This window comes from Tachyglossus aculeatus, chromosome 2 (genome assembly GCF_015852505.1).
Source record: "Tachyglossus aculeatus isolate mTacAcu1 chromosome 2, mTacAcu1.pri, whole genome shotgun sequence".
NCBI lineage: Eukaryota > Metazoa > Chordata > Mammalia > Monotremata > Tachyglossidae > Tachyglossus > Tachyglossus aculeatus.
This window is the reverse complement of record NC_052067.1, coordinates 130,587,447-130,603,202: the sequence shown is the minus strand read 5'-3', so window position 1 is coordinate 130,603,202 and position 15,756 is coordinate 130,587,447. Positions and strand designations below refer to the sequence as shown.

The following is a 15,756-nucleotide window of genomic DNA, read 5'->3' as shown; positions in this document are numbered from 1 at the left end:
TTATGTGCAAAGCACTGTTCTAAGCACTGGGGAGGTTACAAGGTGATCAGGTTGGCCCATGGGGGGCTCACAGTCTTAATCCCCATTTTACAGATGAGGGAACTGAGGCATGGAGAAGTTAAGTGACTTGCCCAAAGTCACACAGCTGACACGTGGTGGAGCTGGGATTTGAACCCATGACCTCTGACTCCAAAGCCCGTGCCCTTTCCACTGAGCCATGTTGCTTACTCCGACTGTGGCTGTGTTACTGGCCACATCCGCGTGTCTCCTCAACTGCAGCCGACTAGACTGTGAGCCCGTTGTTGGGTAGGGACTATCTCTATATGTTGTTGACTTGTACTTCCCAAGTGCTTAGTACAGTGCTCTGCACACAGTAAGCGCTCAATAAATACGATTGAATGAATGAATGAATGAATAAATGCCATCATTATTATTATTAACGGCAGCACACTTCAATCAATCATATTTATTGAACGCTTATTGTGTGCACAGCACTATACTAAGCACTTGAGAGAGTGCACTATAACAATATAAAAGACACAGTCCCTGCCCACAGCGTGCTTATGGGCCAGAGTAAGCGGTTGTTTGTTCTTGGTTTGGCATTAGATTAATGATGGCTCTCTGGGGAGTTAGGAGAAGCTGTCGTTTTGCTGGTTGAGGTGTTTTTACTGGGCTATAATCTGGCACGTGGTTGTCTGGGACCGTCCACCTTGGGAAAAGGCCTGGATGGTTCGTTGGTCTGAAACCTTGTGTCCCGACGGCCCAGTCCAAGCTTCAACGGCTGTGTTACCGGCCAGGCCGTGACAGCATCCGTGTCTGTCTCCTCAATCGCCCAGCCAGGTCTTTATACAGGAACTACTGCTGGGTTGGCCCCCAGGGATTATCCTTGCTAGCCACGATACAATGTAGGCTGATGGGGGTGGAGGATTGGGGTGAGAAAGAGAGACAGAGAGAGACAGAGACAGAGAGAAAGAGGGGGAAAAAGGGGGGGGGGAGAAAAAGGGAGACAGAAAGAGGGAGAGAGAAAGGGGGAGAGAGAAGGGGGAGAGAGAGAGAGTGAAAGGGGGAAAAATGGGGGAAAGATGGGGAAGAGGGAGAGAACTGGGGGAGAGAGAAAGAGGGAGAGGGAGAGAAAGAGGTGGAGAGAGAGAGGGTCAGAGAGAAAGGGGAAGAGAGAAAAGGGGGAGCGAGAAGGGGAGAGGGAGAAAGAGCGAAAGAGGGTGAAAGAGATGGGGGAAAGATGGGGAAGAGGGAGACAAATAGGGGGAGAGAGAAGGAGGGAGAGAAGAGGTGGAGAGAGAAAAAGAGGGGCAGAGAGAAAGGGGAAGAGAGAGAAAGAGGGGGAGAGAGAAAGGGGGAGAGAGAGAGAAAGAGCGAAAGAGGGGAGACAGAAGGGGGAGAGAGAGAAAGCAAAAGAGGGGGAAAGAGATGGGGGAAAGATGGGGAAGAGGGAGAGAAATGGGCGAGAGAAAGAGGGAGAGGGAGAGAAAGAGGTGGAGAGAGAGAAAGGGGGCAGAGAGAAAGGGGAAGAGAGAGAAAGAGGGGAGAGAGAAAGAGGGGGAGAGAAAGGGGGAAAGAGAAAGAGGGAGACAGAGAAAGGGGGAGAGAGAAAGGGGGAGGGAGAGGTGGGGAGAGTGAAAGAGGGGGAGAGAGAAAGGGGAGAGAGATGGTGGAGAGGGAAAGAGGAGGACAGGGAAAGAAGGGCAGAGGGACAAAGGGGGAGAGAAAGAGGGAGAGAAAGAAGGGGAGAGGGAGGGAGAGAGAGATGGAGACGGAAAGAGGGGGAGGAGGGAGATAGAGGGAGAGAGAGGGAAAGTGAAGGAAATAGGGAGAGAGAGAGGGAAAGAGGGAGACTTTATTGCCATTAAGTGCATCTCTGGCTGCCAGTAGAAGACAGCTTTCCTCCTCTCCACAATCCTAAAGCCCTGTGTTATGTGGAGCGTAACTTGAAACTTTGAGGTCCTTGTGGAGCACACAGTAAGCACTCCATAAAGATTGCGGAATGACTGATTGGAGTTCCATCCTGGTCCCCTGTTGCGGTAGTGAACAGTGCAGTTTGGCAGCACTGAGGGCCATCTAACAGTCTGTCAGCCAATCAGTCGGATTTACTGAGCACTTACTGTAAGAGGCCTTCCCAGACTGAGCCCCCTTTTTCCTCTCCTCCTCCCCCCCATCCCCCCACCCTACCTCCTTCCCCTCCCCACAGCACCTGTATATATATATTTGTACAGTTTTATTACTCTATTTTATTTGTACATATTTACTATTCTATTTATTTTGTTAATGATGTGCATCTAGTTTTAATTCTATTTGTTCTGACGACTTGACGCCTGTCCACATGTTTTGTTTTGTTGTCTGTCTCCCCCTTCTTGACAGTGAGCCCGTTGTTGGGTAGGGACTGTCTCTACGTGTTGCCGACTTGTACTTCCCAAGCGCTTAGTACAGTGCTCTGCACACAGTAAGTGCTCAATAAATGCAACTGAATGAATGAATGAATGTGCACAGAGCCCTGTACTTAGAGCTTGGGAGAGTACAATATAACAATAGACAGACACATTCCCTGCCCACTATGAGCTTACAACCAGCTCAAATAATAATAATAATAATGATGGCATTTATTAAGTGCTTACTATGTGCAAAGCACTGTTCTAAGTGCTGGGGGGATAATGGGCTAAGGCATCAGAAACGAGCCCCACTCTATTTTTGAGAAGCAGTGTAGTCTAGTGGAAAGAGCACAGGCCTGGAGGTAAGAGGACCCTGGGTTCTAATTCCAGCCCCAACATCTGTCTGCTGTGTGACACTGGGCAACTCACTTGCCTTCTCTGTGCCTCAGTATTCTCATCTGCAAAATGGAGATTCAGCGTCTGGTCTCTCTCCTTCCCTCTTAGAGTGTGAGCCTCATGTGGGACAGGGACTGTATCCACCTGTTTAACTTGTGTCTTCCCCAACGCCGAGAACATAGTAAGCACTTAAATATGATAATAATACAATATTATTACTGCTGTGGTTTTAATATCTCATCCCTTCCCTGCAAACCTCTCATTCAGTAAAATCTTTTTTCCAGTTCTTTTGCCCCTGAATTTATATACTGACATGTATATATACACACACACACACACACAAACATAGATAATACTAATAAGAATGGCATTTTTTAAGAGCGTACTATGTGCAAATAATAATACTAATAATGATGGCATTTATTAAGCGCTTACTATGTGCAAAGCACTGTTCTAAGCGCTGGGGAGGTTACAAGGTGTTCAGGTTGTCCCACGGGGGGCTCACAGTCTTCATCCCCATTTTACAGATGAGGTAAATGAAGCACAGAGAAATTGCGTGACTTGCCCAAAGTCACCCAGCTGACAATTGGCGGAGCCAGGATTTGAACCCATGACCTCTGACTCCAAAGCCCGGGCTCTGTCCACTGAGCCACACTGCTTATCTAATAGACGATAAGAGAAGATAGATAAGTTGGGGCCACATATAAAACCATCTACGCAGCACATCTGAAGGTATCCACAGAAGAAGGACATTACGGTGGTGCCTTGAAGAGTTCATTCCCTGGGGCTGTGGCTTTGCCACTTGTCTGTTGTGTGACCTTGGGCAAGTCACAACTTTCCTGGGCCTCCGTCAGTTCATCTGTAAAATGGGAATTTAATATCTATTCTTCCTCCTACTTTGACCGTCAGCCCCATGTGGGACAGAAAATGTGTCCAACCTGTACCTATCTCAGTGCTTAGAACAGTGCTTGACACACAGATAATGCTTAATCAGTACAACTATTATTATTATTACTATTATTATTGGAGGGGGAAGTAGTGGCACCTAGTTGTCCTGGTGCCTCAGTAGTCCTGTTTTTTTAAATGGAATATGTTAAGTGCTTCCTATGTGCCAGGCACTGTGCTAAGCACTGGGATAGAAACAAGCTAATCAGTTTGGACACTGTCCCTGTCCCACATGGGGCTCACAGTCTTAATCCCCATTTTATAGATGAGGTGCTCTATAGATGAGCCAAGGAGCAGCATGGCTCAGTGGAAAGAGCCTGGGCTTTGGAGTAAGAGGTCATGGGTTCGAATCCCGGTTCTGCCACATGTCTGCTGTGTGACCTTGGGCAAGTCACTTAACTTCTCTGAGCTTCAGTTACCTCATCTGTAAAATGGGGATTACGACTTTGAGCCCCACGTGGGACAACCTGATCACCTTGTATCCCCCTCAGCGCTTAGAGCAGTGTTTTGCACATAGTAAGCACGTAACAAATGCCATTATTATTATTATTATTACTATTATTATTATTATTATTATGAGGTAACTGAGGCCCAGAGAAGTGAAGTGTCTTGCCCAAGTGGCAGATAACTGGCAGCCCGGCGATTAGGACCCAAGTCCTCTAACTTTCAGGCCAATGCTCTTTCCTCGAGGCCATGCTACTTCTCTTGAATTTGGGCAGGTCACTTAACTTCTCTGGGCCTCAGTTACCTCATCTGTAAAACGGGGATTAGAACTGTGAGCCCCCTTGGGACAACCTGATTACCTTGCAACCTCCCCAGCACTTAGAACAGTGCTTTGCACATAGTAAGCGCTTAACAAATGCCATTATTATTATTAGAGAAGCATCGTGGCTCAGTGGAAAAGAGCACGGGCTTTGGAGTCAGAGGTCATGGGTTCAAATTCCGGCTCTGCCAATTGTCAGCTGTGTGACTTTGGGCAAGTCACTTAACTTCTCTGGGCCTCAGTTACCTCATCTGTAAAATGGGGATTAAGACTGTGAGCCCCCTGTGGGAAAACCTGATCACCTTGTAACCTCCCCAGCGCTTAGAACAGTGCTTTGCACATAGTAAGCGCTTAATAAATGCCATTTTTTTTTTTGAACACAGTTCTTGCCTCTTTGGGCGAAGCATTAGAAGAGAGACCTGTTTATTTGCTACAACCCACAAAGAGACAATCCCTTACCATCAGCAGTGCCATCTTTGACTGCAAAGTACCTGGAGGGACACCAGTTCAATGCATAGGTGTGACTGACCACCTAGAGGCAATCAATCAATCAATCGTATTTATTGAGCGCTTACTGTGTGCAGAGCACTGTACTAAGCGCTTGGGAAGTACAAGTTGGCAACATATAGAGACAGTCCCTACCCAACAGTGGGCTCACAGTCTAAAAAGCAGGAGGCTGGATTAGAAGATCTCCAGCTCTATCCCCATTTCTGATACTAGGCCTTTAAGAGGTGATATGGACGCTTGGAAGATATTGTTTTATTACAATTCGATGCTCTCGTGAGCTGGAGAGGGTGTGGTGATTTGTAAAATAATAACAATGGCATTTGTTAAGCGCTTACTCTGGGCCGAGCACTGTTCTAAGCACTGGGGGTAAAACCGAGAGACAATGAAGAGCCTCAAAGAGCTTTGGTCTCCCAAGGTCATTCGTCAATCAATCAATCAATCAATCAATCAATCGTATTTATTGAGCGCTTACTGTGTGCAGAGCACTGTACTAAGTGCTTGGGAAGTACAAGTTGGCAACATCTAGAGACAATCCCTACCCAACAGTGGGCTCACAGTCTAGAAGGGGGAGACAGAGAACAAAACCAAACATACTAACAAAATAAAATAAATAGAATAGATATGTACAAGTAAAATAAATAAACAAAGGCTTGAAAGCCTACTCCATCCCTTAAAAGCGGTCCACATCAATTTTTTTAAATATGTTATAATACTGACTGTAGCATTTGTTAAGCGCTTTCTATGTAACAAGCACTATATTAAGCACTAGGGGTAGATACAAGACCATCAGATGTGACACACAGTCTCTGTCCCACATGGGCATAGAGAAGCGGCATGGCTCAGTGGAAAGAGCACAGGCTTTGAGTCAGAGGTCATGGGTTCAAATCCCGGCTCCACCAATTGTCAACTGTGTGACTTTGGGCAAGTCACTTCACTCCTCTGGGCCTCAGTTCCCTCATCCGTAAAATGGGGATTAAGACTGTGAGCCCCCCCCGTGGGACAACCTGATCACCTTGTAATAATAATGATGGCATTTGTTAAGCGCTTACTATGTGCAAAGCACTGTTCTAAGCACTGGGGAGGTTACTGTAACCTCCCGAGCGCTTAGAACAGTGCTTTGCACATAGTAAGCGCTTAACAAATGCCATCATTATTATTATTATGAGACTCACAGGGAAGGAGTACAAGTACTTAATCCCCATTTTCCAGATGAGGAAACTGAGGCACAGAGACATTACCCAAGGTCACACAGCAGGCAAGTGGCAGAATTGGAATTAGAACCCAAGTCAATCAATCAATTGTATTTATTGAGCACTTACTGTGTGCAGAGCACTGTACTAAGTGCTTGGGAAGTACAAGTTGGCAACATGTAGAGACGGTCCCTACCCAACAGCGGGCTCACAGTCTAGAAGGGGAAGACGGACAACAAAACATCACATATTAACAAAATAAAAATAGAATAAATATGTACAGTTGTGGGACGGGTGAGCACGAGGCTCAGTGAGGAGGTGAGCGGCGGCAGAGGAGTGGTGATCAATCAGTGGTATTCGTTGAGCACTTACTTTTCATTCAATCGTATTTATTCAGCACTTACTGTGTGCAGAGCACTGCACTAAGCGCTTGGGAAGTACAAGTCCTCAGACTCCCGAGCCTGGGCTCTTTCTACCACTCAATAACATTTTGAGTGCTTACTGTATGCAGAGCACTAAATAATAATAGTAATAATAATTGTGTTATTTGTTAAGTGCTTACTATGTTCCAAGTACTGTTGGAGAAGCAGCATGGTATAGTGGCAAGTACACGGGCCTGGGAGTTATAAGGTCATGGGTTCTAATCCCGGCTCCGCCATTTGTCTGCTGTGTGACCTTGGGCAAGTCACTTCACTTTTTCTGTGCTTCAGTTACCTCATCTGTAAAATGGGGGTTGAGACTGTGATCCCCATGTGGGACAGGGACTGTGTCCAATCTCATTTATTTTATCCACCCAAGTGCTCAGGACAGTGCCTGGCACTTATTAAGCACTTAATAAAATACCATCATTATTAAGCACTGGGGCAGATGCAAGATAATCAGAGGAGCAGCGTGGCTCAGTGGAAAGAGCCCAGGCTTTGGAGTCAGAGGACCTGTGTTCTAATCCTAGCTCAACTCCGTACCTGCTGTGTGACCTTGGGCAAGTCACTTACCTTCTCTGTGCCTCAGTTCCCTCATTTGCAAAAGGGATTTATTATCGGTTCTCCCTTCTAGTAGACTGCGAGCCCCATATCAATCAGTCAATCAATCAATCATATTTATTGAGCACTTACTGTGTGCACAGCACTGTACTAAGCGCTTGGGAAGTACAAGTTGGCAACATATAGAGACGGTCCCTACCCAACAGTGGGCTCACAGTCTAGAAGGGGGAGACAGAGAACAAAACCAAACATATTAACAAAATAAAATAGAGTAGATATGTACAAGTAAAATAAATAGAGTAATAAATACATACAAACATATATACATATATACAGGTGCTGTGGGGAAGGGAAGGAGGTAAGGTTGGGGGGGAGGGGGAGGGAGAGGAGGGGGAGAGGAAGGACGGGGCTCAGTGTGGGAAGGCCTCCTGGAGGAGGTGAGCTCTCAGTAGGGCCTTGAAGGGAGGAAGAGAGCTAGCTTGGCGGATGGGCAGAGGGAGGGCATTCCAGGCCCAGGGGAGGACATGGGCTGGGGGTCGATGGCGGGACAGGCGAGAACGAGGCCTAACGGTGAGGAGGTGAGTGGCGTCAGAGGAGCGGAGGGTGCGGGCTGGGCTGGAGAAGGACAGAAGGAAGGTGAGGTAGGAGGGGGTGAGGGGATGGATGGACAGCCTTGAAGCCCAGGGTGAGGAGTTTGTGCCCGATGCGCAGATTGATTGGTAGCCATTGGAGATTTTTGAGGAGGGGAGTAACATGCCCAGAGCATTTCTGGACAAAGGCAATCCGGGCAGCGGCGTGAAGTACGGACTGAAGTGGGGAGAGACAAGAGGATGGGAGATCGGAGAGGAGGTTGATACAGTAGTCCAGACAGGATAGGATGAGAGCTTGAACGAGCAGGATAGTGGTTTGGATGGAGAGGGAAGGGCAGATCTTGGCAATGTTGCGGAGCTGAGACCAGCAGGTTTTGGTGACGGCTTGGATGTGAGGGGTGAACGAGAGAGCAGAGTCGCGGACGACACCAAGGTTGCAGGCTTGTGAGACGGGAAGGATGGTAGTGCTGTCAACAGTGAACGTATGGGACCTGATTATAATAATAATAATGATGGCATTTATTAAGCGCTTACTATGTGTAAAGCACTGTTCTAAGCGCTGGGGAGGTTACATAGAGAAGAAGCGTGGCTCAGTGGAAAGAGCTCTGGCTTTGGAGTCAGAGGTCATGGGTTCAAATCCTGGCTCCACCAATTGTCAGCTGTGTGACTTTGGGTAAGTCACTTCACTTCCCTGGGCCTCAGTTACCTCATCTGTAAAATGAGGATGAAGACTGTGAGCCCCCCGTGGGACAACCTGATCACCTTTTAACCTTCCTAGTGCTTAGAACAGTACTTTGCACATAGTAAGCACTTAATAAACGCCATAATTATTATTATTATAATCAGGTCCCACATGGGGCTCGCAGGCTACTAGAAGGGAGAACCGACAATAAATCCCTTTTGCAAATGAGGGAACTGAGGCACAGGGAAGGTAAGTGCCTTGCCCAAGGTCACACAGCAGGTACGTGGTTGAGCTAGGATTAGAACACAGATCCTCTGACTCTACTCTTTCCACTGGACCTCAATGCTTCTAAGCTACAAAGCCAGATACCCCACGGAAGGTCACAATTCCTCCAAGAGGCCTTCCCCAATTAAGCCCTTTTTTCCCCAACTCCCTCACCCTTATATACGCATGATCTGTGAGCTTTAAGCATTTGATAATCACCCCACCCTCAACCCCACAGAACTTATGTACATATCTCTAAATCACAGTTATAAATTCTTTATATTAATGTCTGTCCTTACCTCTAACTCTTTGTGGGCAGGGAGCGAGTTTGCTAACTGTTGTATTGTGCTCTCCCAAGCACTTAAGACAGTGCTGTGCACACAGTAAGCGCTCAATAAATACCACTGATTGTGGGACAACCTGATCAATAAATGCCATTATTATTATTATTATTAAGGAAAAGAAGAACATACTTTCTTCCTGCAGACGAGCCATGATCTGAACATCGGTGAGGTCCTGTAGTTTATACCCCATGGAGATGGAATCATCCTCCAGTTCTGAGGTGCTTAGTTCACTGTCTACAGATGACTGGTGGCTGAGGGGAGACCCCCTGGATGGAAAACCTAGAAAAAGAACACATTTGTTTTTATAAAAATCACACCTGAAAAACACCCAACCAACCACCACAGAGCCCTTTCAGGTTTCATTCCTTCTCCGAAGGCCACAGAAATCAAAATTCACCGACAATTTCACTCTATGAAATGAATGGTGAACTTCAGGATATTTTGTTAAAGGACAGTTAGTTAGGGCTGTTGGGGGTGTACGAAAAGGAGCACAGCCACTCCAAACATCTTCAAGTGACACATGAGTCACATGAAGAATAAATACAATTTAAGGAGGGAACGAGGGAACGAGGGAACGTAAAGCTGAAGTCTTAAAAACCGGACCAAAGTAGCAGTTTTTTTTTCCCTGCTGAATTGGTCTCATTCATTCATTCATTCAATTGTATTTATTGAGCACTTACTGTGTGCAGAACACTGTACTAAGCGCTTGGAAAGTACAGTTGGGTAACAGATAGAGACAATACCTACCCAACAATGGGCTCACAGTCTAGAAAGGAGAGATAGACAACAAAATAAAACAAGTAGTCTCTTTCCTCCCTCCCCTTCCTCTTGAAACAGAACATTTTGCTGGTTTCTCTTTGGTATCTTCAGATATCATTGAGGAATTCTGCATATGATTAACTTGAGAATGGAATCACTACAGGACAGGAGCAAATTCTAATGATAATAATAACTATATTATAATCATATAATTATAATTATGGTATTTGTTAAGCCCTTACTATGTTCCAGACTACTGTTCTAAGCGCTGGGGTAGATATAAACAAATCGGGTTGGACACGGTCCCTGCCCCATATGGGGCTCACAGTCTTGATCCACATTTTACAGATGAGGGGCAGAGAAGCAGCGTGGCTCAGTGGAAAGAGCCCGGGCTTGGGAGTCAGAGGTCATGGGTTCGAATCCCGGCTCTGCCACTTGTCAGCTGTGTGACTGTGGGCAAGTCGCTTCACTTCTCTGAGCCTCAGGGACCTCATCTGTAAAATGAGCCCCCCGTGGGACAACTTTATCGCCTTGTATCCCCCCCAGCGCTTAGAACAGTGCTTTGCACATAGTAAGCGCTTAACAAATGCCATCATTCTGGACTGTGAGCCTACTGTTGGGTAGGGACTGTCTCTATATGTTGCCAACTTGTACTTCCCAAGCGCTTAGTACAGTGCTCTGCACACGGTAAGCGCTCAATAAATACGATTGATTGATTGATCATTATTATTATCTATATAATAATATAATATATAATATAATATAAAATATAATAATATATTATTATTATTATCTATATGTTGCCAATTTGTACTTCCCAAGCACTTAGTACAGTGCTCTGCACATAGTAAGCGCTCAATAAATACGATTGATGATGATATTATTATTATTATTATTATGAGGGAACTGAGGCACAGAGATGTGAAATGACTCACCCAAGGCCACACAGCAGATAAGTGGCACAGCTGGAATTAGAACCTACACCCTTCTGGCTCCTGGGCCTGTGCTCTTTCCATACACCACAGTGCTTAGCCCAAGGAAGGATTAAGGGGAGGGCGGGGAGGGAGTTTAAAGGGTAGAAATTCTTCTTTTCTTTCCTCAAGAAACAGTGTGGGGCTAAAGTTTCTGCAGTATTCCCTGTGCCCTGCTGACCACTTCCGCCAAACAGCAGAGCTCTGGACAGCTGCTGTACGGATAGCGCTTAGTACAGTGCTCTGCACACAGTAAGCGCTCAATAAATACGATTGATGATGATGATGATGGTGATAGCACAGTCGCTCAACATCCGAGAGACAAGGTAGACTGTGAGCCCATTGTTGGGTAGGGACCGTCTCTACATTTGCCGACTCGTACTTCCCAAGTGCTTAGTACAGTGCTCTGCACACAGTAAGCGCTCAGTAAATACGACTGACTGACTGACTGAATGAACATATGTATGTATGTTTGTACATATTTATTACTCTATTTATTTTACTTGTATATATTTATTCTATTTATTTTATTTTATTAATATGCTTTGTTTTAATATGTTTGTATGTTTGTTTTAATATGTTTGTTTAATACGTTTTTGTTTTGTTTTGTCTCCCCCTTCTAGACTGTGAGCCCGCTGTTGGGTAGGGACCGTCTCTATATATTGCCAACTTGTACCTCCCAAGCGCTTAGTACAGTGCTCTGCACACAGTAAGCGCTCAGTAAATATGACTAACAATGAATATATGTATGTATGTTTGTATATATTTATTACTCTATTTATTTTACTTGTATATATTTATTCTATTGATTTTATTTTGTTAATGTTTTGTTTTAATATGTTTGTATGTTTGTTTTAATATGTTTGTTTAATACGTTTTTGTTTTGTTTTGTTTTGTCTCCCCCTTCTAGACTGTGAGCCCGCTGTTGGGTAGGGACCGTCTCTATATGTTGCCAACTTGTACCTCCCAAGCGCTTAGTACTGTGCTCTGCACACAGTAAGCGCTCAATAAATACGATTGAATGAATGAATACCAGCCAAAGGAATCACACATTTTCCTTTTCTTGGCTTTCTCACCCTCCGCTGCTTATGAGAAGCAGCGAGGCTTAGTGGAAAGAGCAAGGATTTGGGAGTCCGAGATCATGGGTTCTTAGCCCGGCTCCGCCACTGATCAGTTGTGTGACTTTGGGCAAGTCACTTGACTTCTCTGTGCCTCAGTTTCCTCATCTGTAAAATTAGGATGAAGAATGTGAGCCCCTTGTGGGACAACCTGATTACCTTCTATCTACCCCAGTACTTAGAACAGTGCTAGGCACATAGTAAGCGCTTAACAAATGCCATCGTCGTCATCATCATCACTGTAACCACTCACTTCTCCCAGTGAATTTGGGCAAGTCACTTGACTTCTCTGTGCCTCAGTTTCCTCATCTGTAAAATGGGGATGAAAACTGTAGGCCCCTCGTGGGACAACCTGATTATCTTCTACCTACCCCAGCGCTTAGAACAGTGCTCGGCACACAGTAAGCTTTCCAAACCCACAGAGTTGGTTAGAACAGATTAGAAAATGGAATCTATTTAGACTCCACTAATTTAGAATTTGTGATGATTCAGGCCACCCTTTCCTTTTCCTATTGCTTGTTGCATCCGAACTGCTCCACGATAAAGCAGAGCACTTATCGTATCCCCCCCTTGAGTACTGCATCAGTCTCCTTGCTGACCTCCCTCCTCCGAGCTGACCTCCCTTCTCCGTTCCACGTGTCACTCTGCTGCCCGGATCATTTTTCTGAAAACACATTCAGTGTCTTTCTCCCCACGCCTCAAAAAGCTCCATGCATTGCCCATTCACCTCTGCATCAAATGAAAACTCCTTTGCATCGGCTTTAAGGGGTTCATTTACCTCTCCTCCTCCTGTCTCACCTCTCGGGGCAACGTAACCTGCACACTCTGCTCCTCGAACGACCTGCTTCACTGTGCCTTGATTCCAACTGCGTTGCCAACTTGTACTTCCCAAGTGCTTAGTACAGTGCTCTGCACACAGTAAGCGCTCAATAAATACGACTGAATGAATGAATGAAAGAGCTTACCAAATGCCATCGTCATCATCGTCATCATCACTGTAACCACTCTCTTCTCCTGCTACACCCCTCCGTTCTTCTCCAGCCAAACGACCCGCTGTGCCTCATCCTCACCTCTCCCGCTATGTACTTCTTGCCTGTGCCCTCCCCACTGCCTGAAATCCCCTCTCCTTTCATAACTGACTGTCCACTTTACCCATCTCAAAGCTTGTTGTGGGCAGGGAATGTGTCTGTTGACTGTTAAAATGTCCTCTCCTAAGATTTTAGTACAGTGCTCTGCACACAGTAAGCACTCAATAAATACGACTGAATGACTGAAAGCTCTTCAGAGATTACACAGCCTCAGGACGCCTTCCTTGATTAATTTCTAAACTCCCCAAATGCCACTTAAGTACTTCCCCACCACCTATATCCTGAGTTCTCTCAACCCCCTGAAGACTTCCACGTATCTTATACGCCCCATTACTTAACTCATGTCCATATTAATAACAACAATGATGGCATTTATTAAGCACTTATTATGTGCGAAGCACTGTTCTAAGCACAGGGGAGGTTACACAGTTGTCCCACGGGGAGCTCACAGTCTTTAATCCCCATTTTACAGATGAGGGAACTGAGGCACAGAGAAGTTAAGTGACTTGCCCAAAGTCACACAGCTGACAACTGGCGGAGCCGGGATTTGAACCCATGACCTCTGACTCCAAAGCCCGGGCTCTTTCCACTGCGTCCATATTCCCCAGTCACAGGTCCTGGGTTCTAATCCCCGCTCCACCACGTACCTGCTGTGTGACCTTGGGTACTTAACTTTTCTATGCCTCAGCTCTCCCATCTGCAAAATGGGGATTCAATATTTGTTCTTCCTCCTTCTTAGGCTGCGAGCCCCAGGTGGGACCAGATTATCTCGTATCTACCCCAGCGCTTAGTACAGTGCTTGGCACCTAGTATGTCCTTAACAAATTATTATTATTGTTGCTTTAGTCTGTTTCCCTCACCAGAATGTAAAATCTTTTAGGCCCGGGATTGGGTCTACTAATCTGTGTTCTGATTATACTGGATCTGCCCCCGTGCTTAACAAATACCACAATCAAATGCTTAGTTCAATGTTCAGCACACAGCAGTATTCCATAAATACAAATGCAAGACTGATTAATCAGATCCAGAGCTGCAAACAAAAAGATCCACTAGGATAGAATTACATTTTCGTGGCAAGGTGATACCGAAGGCGACAGCCTACATTTAAGCACTCTAATAAATAAAACATGTTCAACATTACCTGCTCTTTCAGGTGTTAGTATTGCTTTATTGGTGATTTTAGAGAAGCTGGGAGCATTTAAGCCATTGTTATATGGGGTGAGTCTTGCGACGGAACTATAAGGAAAAGCCAAGGAAGCGGGTGAAGAGAAGAGACTCTTCCATCGGCTGGCTGTTATGAAATAGAAAAGAAAGGTTAGCTGGAAATGAGGTACTCATTTTTAGATTGAAAAATCAAAAAGGAAGGAGACAAATTCAATTAATTAGATCATATTTATTTCCCTCTTCTTCACTCAAGAACAAATGTGTGCATAAATCTAACATCATCAGCTTCTGCAGACAAATCAAAGTACATAGTGGCCTGAATTATCTCAAACTCGATTAGAAACCACTCAAAAGTATCCTGGAATACCACTTTAGGAGGTGTTTACAATTCTGAAAGACTTTGCACTCTTAGGGCATAGGAACTTAAAAATGAATTGAGAGGAATCTAGCTCTATTCATTAAAATTGAGAACTGCTCTGCAAAACCATGACATTCAGTCATTCAATCGTATTTGCTGAGCGCTTACTGTGTGCCGAGCACTATACTAAGTGCTTGGGAAATACAAGTTGGCAACATATGGAGATGGTCTCTACCCAACAACGGGCTCACAGTCTAGAAGGGAAAGACAGACAACAAAACAAAACATGTGGACAGGTGACAAACATGTGGACAGGTGGATGACATGGATTATACTATGAGTTATCACAGAACCAAAATGATCAGCCCTAGAAAACTGCATTGCAAGATGGCCACCAAACCACTATTAATCTTTGAAGTCCCCCCAGTTCCCCTAAAAAAGGGCTTTTTGTACAAAAATCAAAGTTAAATGAAATGTACTTTTACTTCAGGCGGAAAAATCGGACAAATAAAGGGGGTTGGTTCACTCAATTGTATTTATTGAGTGCTTAATATGTGCAAAGCACCGTACTAAGCGCGTGGCCTTCCCATCCTCAATAAACATTTGAAAAAAACAGTATACTTCCAAATCCTAAGAAACGTGGGCTGAACCTGTGAGAAAAGAGCTTGGGGGAAGAGTAATCAATGTCAGCATTATCCTGTGAGTTTGTCCGAGTGGAGGAAAGCTAATCCAAGACCAGGAAGAGGTGCTGCAACTATCTCTGTTGTACTGTACTTTCTCAAGAGCTTATTACAGTGCTCTACACACAGCAAGTGCTCAATAAATGCCATTGATTGATTGATGGATTGATAATTGCTGTCATACAGACATTTGCTGCCATAAGGACATAACTTTAGTCAGAGGTCACACCTCCTCCAAGAAGCCTTCCCTGATTAAGCTGTCTTTTAATAATAATAATAATAATGATAATGACATTTATTAAGTGCTTACTATGTGCAAAGCACTGTTCGAAGGGCTGATAATAATGATGGTATTTGTTAAGCGCTTACTATGTGCAAGGCACTGTTCTAAGCACTGGGGAGGTTACAAGGTGATCAGGTTGTCCCACAGGGCGCTCACAGTTTTAATCCACAGATGAGGTAACTGAGGCACAGAGAAGTGAAGTGACTTGCCCAAAGTCACACAGCTGACAGTTGGCGGAGCCGGGATTGGAACCCATGACCTCTGACTCCAAAGCCCGGGCTCTTTCCACT

At 45.2% G+C, this 15,756-nt stretch overlaps 1 protein-coding gene across 1 annotated transcript in view; it reads right to left on the bottom strand.

Annotated features, from left to right (window-relative positions):
• SLAIN1 (SLAIN motif family member 1) overlaps window positions 1–15,756 on the bottom strand; it is a 110,960-nt gene that overhangs the window by 31,562 nt on the left and 63,642 nt on the right. Inside the window, exons 6-7 of the mRNA XM_038763050.1 lie at window positions 14,123–14,272; window positions 9,175–9,324 (exon numbers count right to left, since the gene is read on the bottom strand). Of these exons, the coding sequence (XP_038618978.1) occupies window positions 9,175–9,324; window positions 14,123–14,272 (300 nt within the window). The remainder of the gene's footprint in view (window positions 1–9,174; window positions 9,325–14,122; window positions 14,273–15,756) is intronic.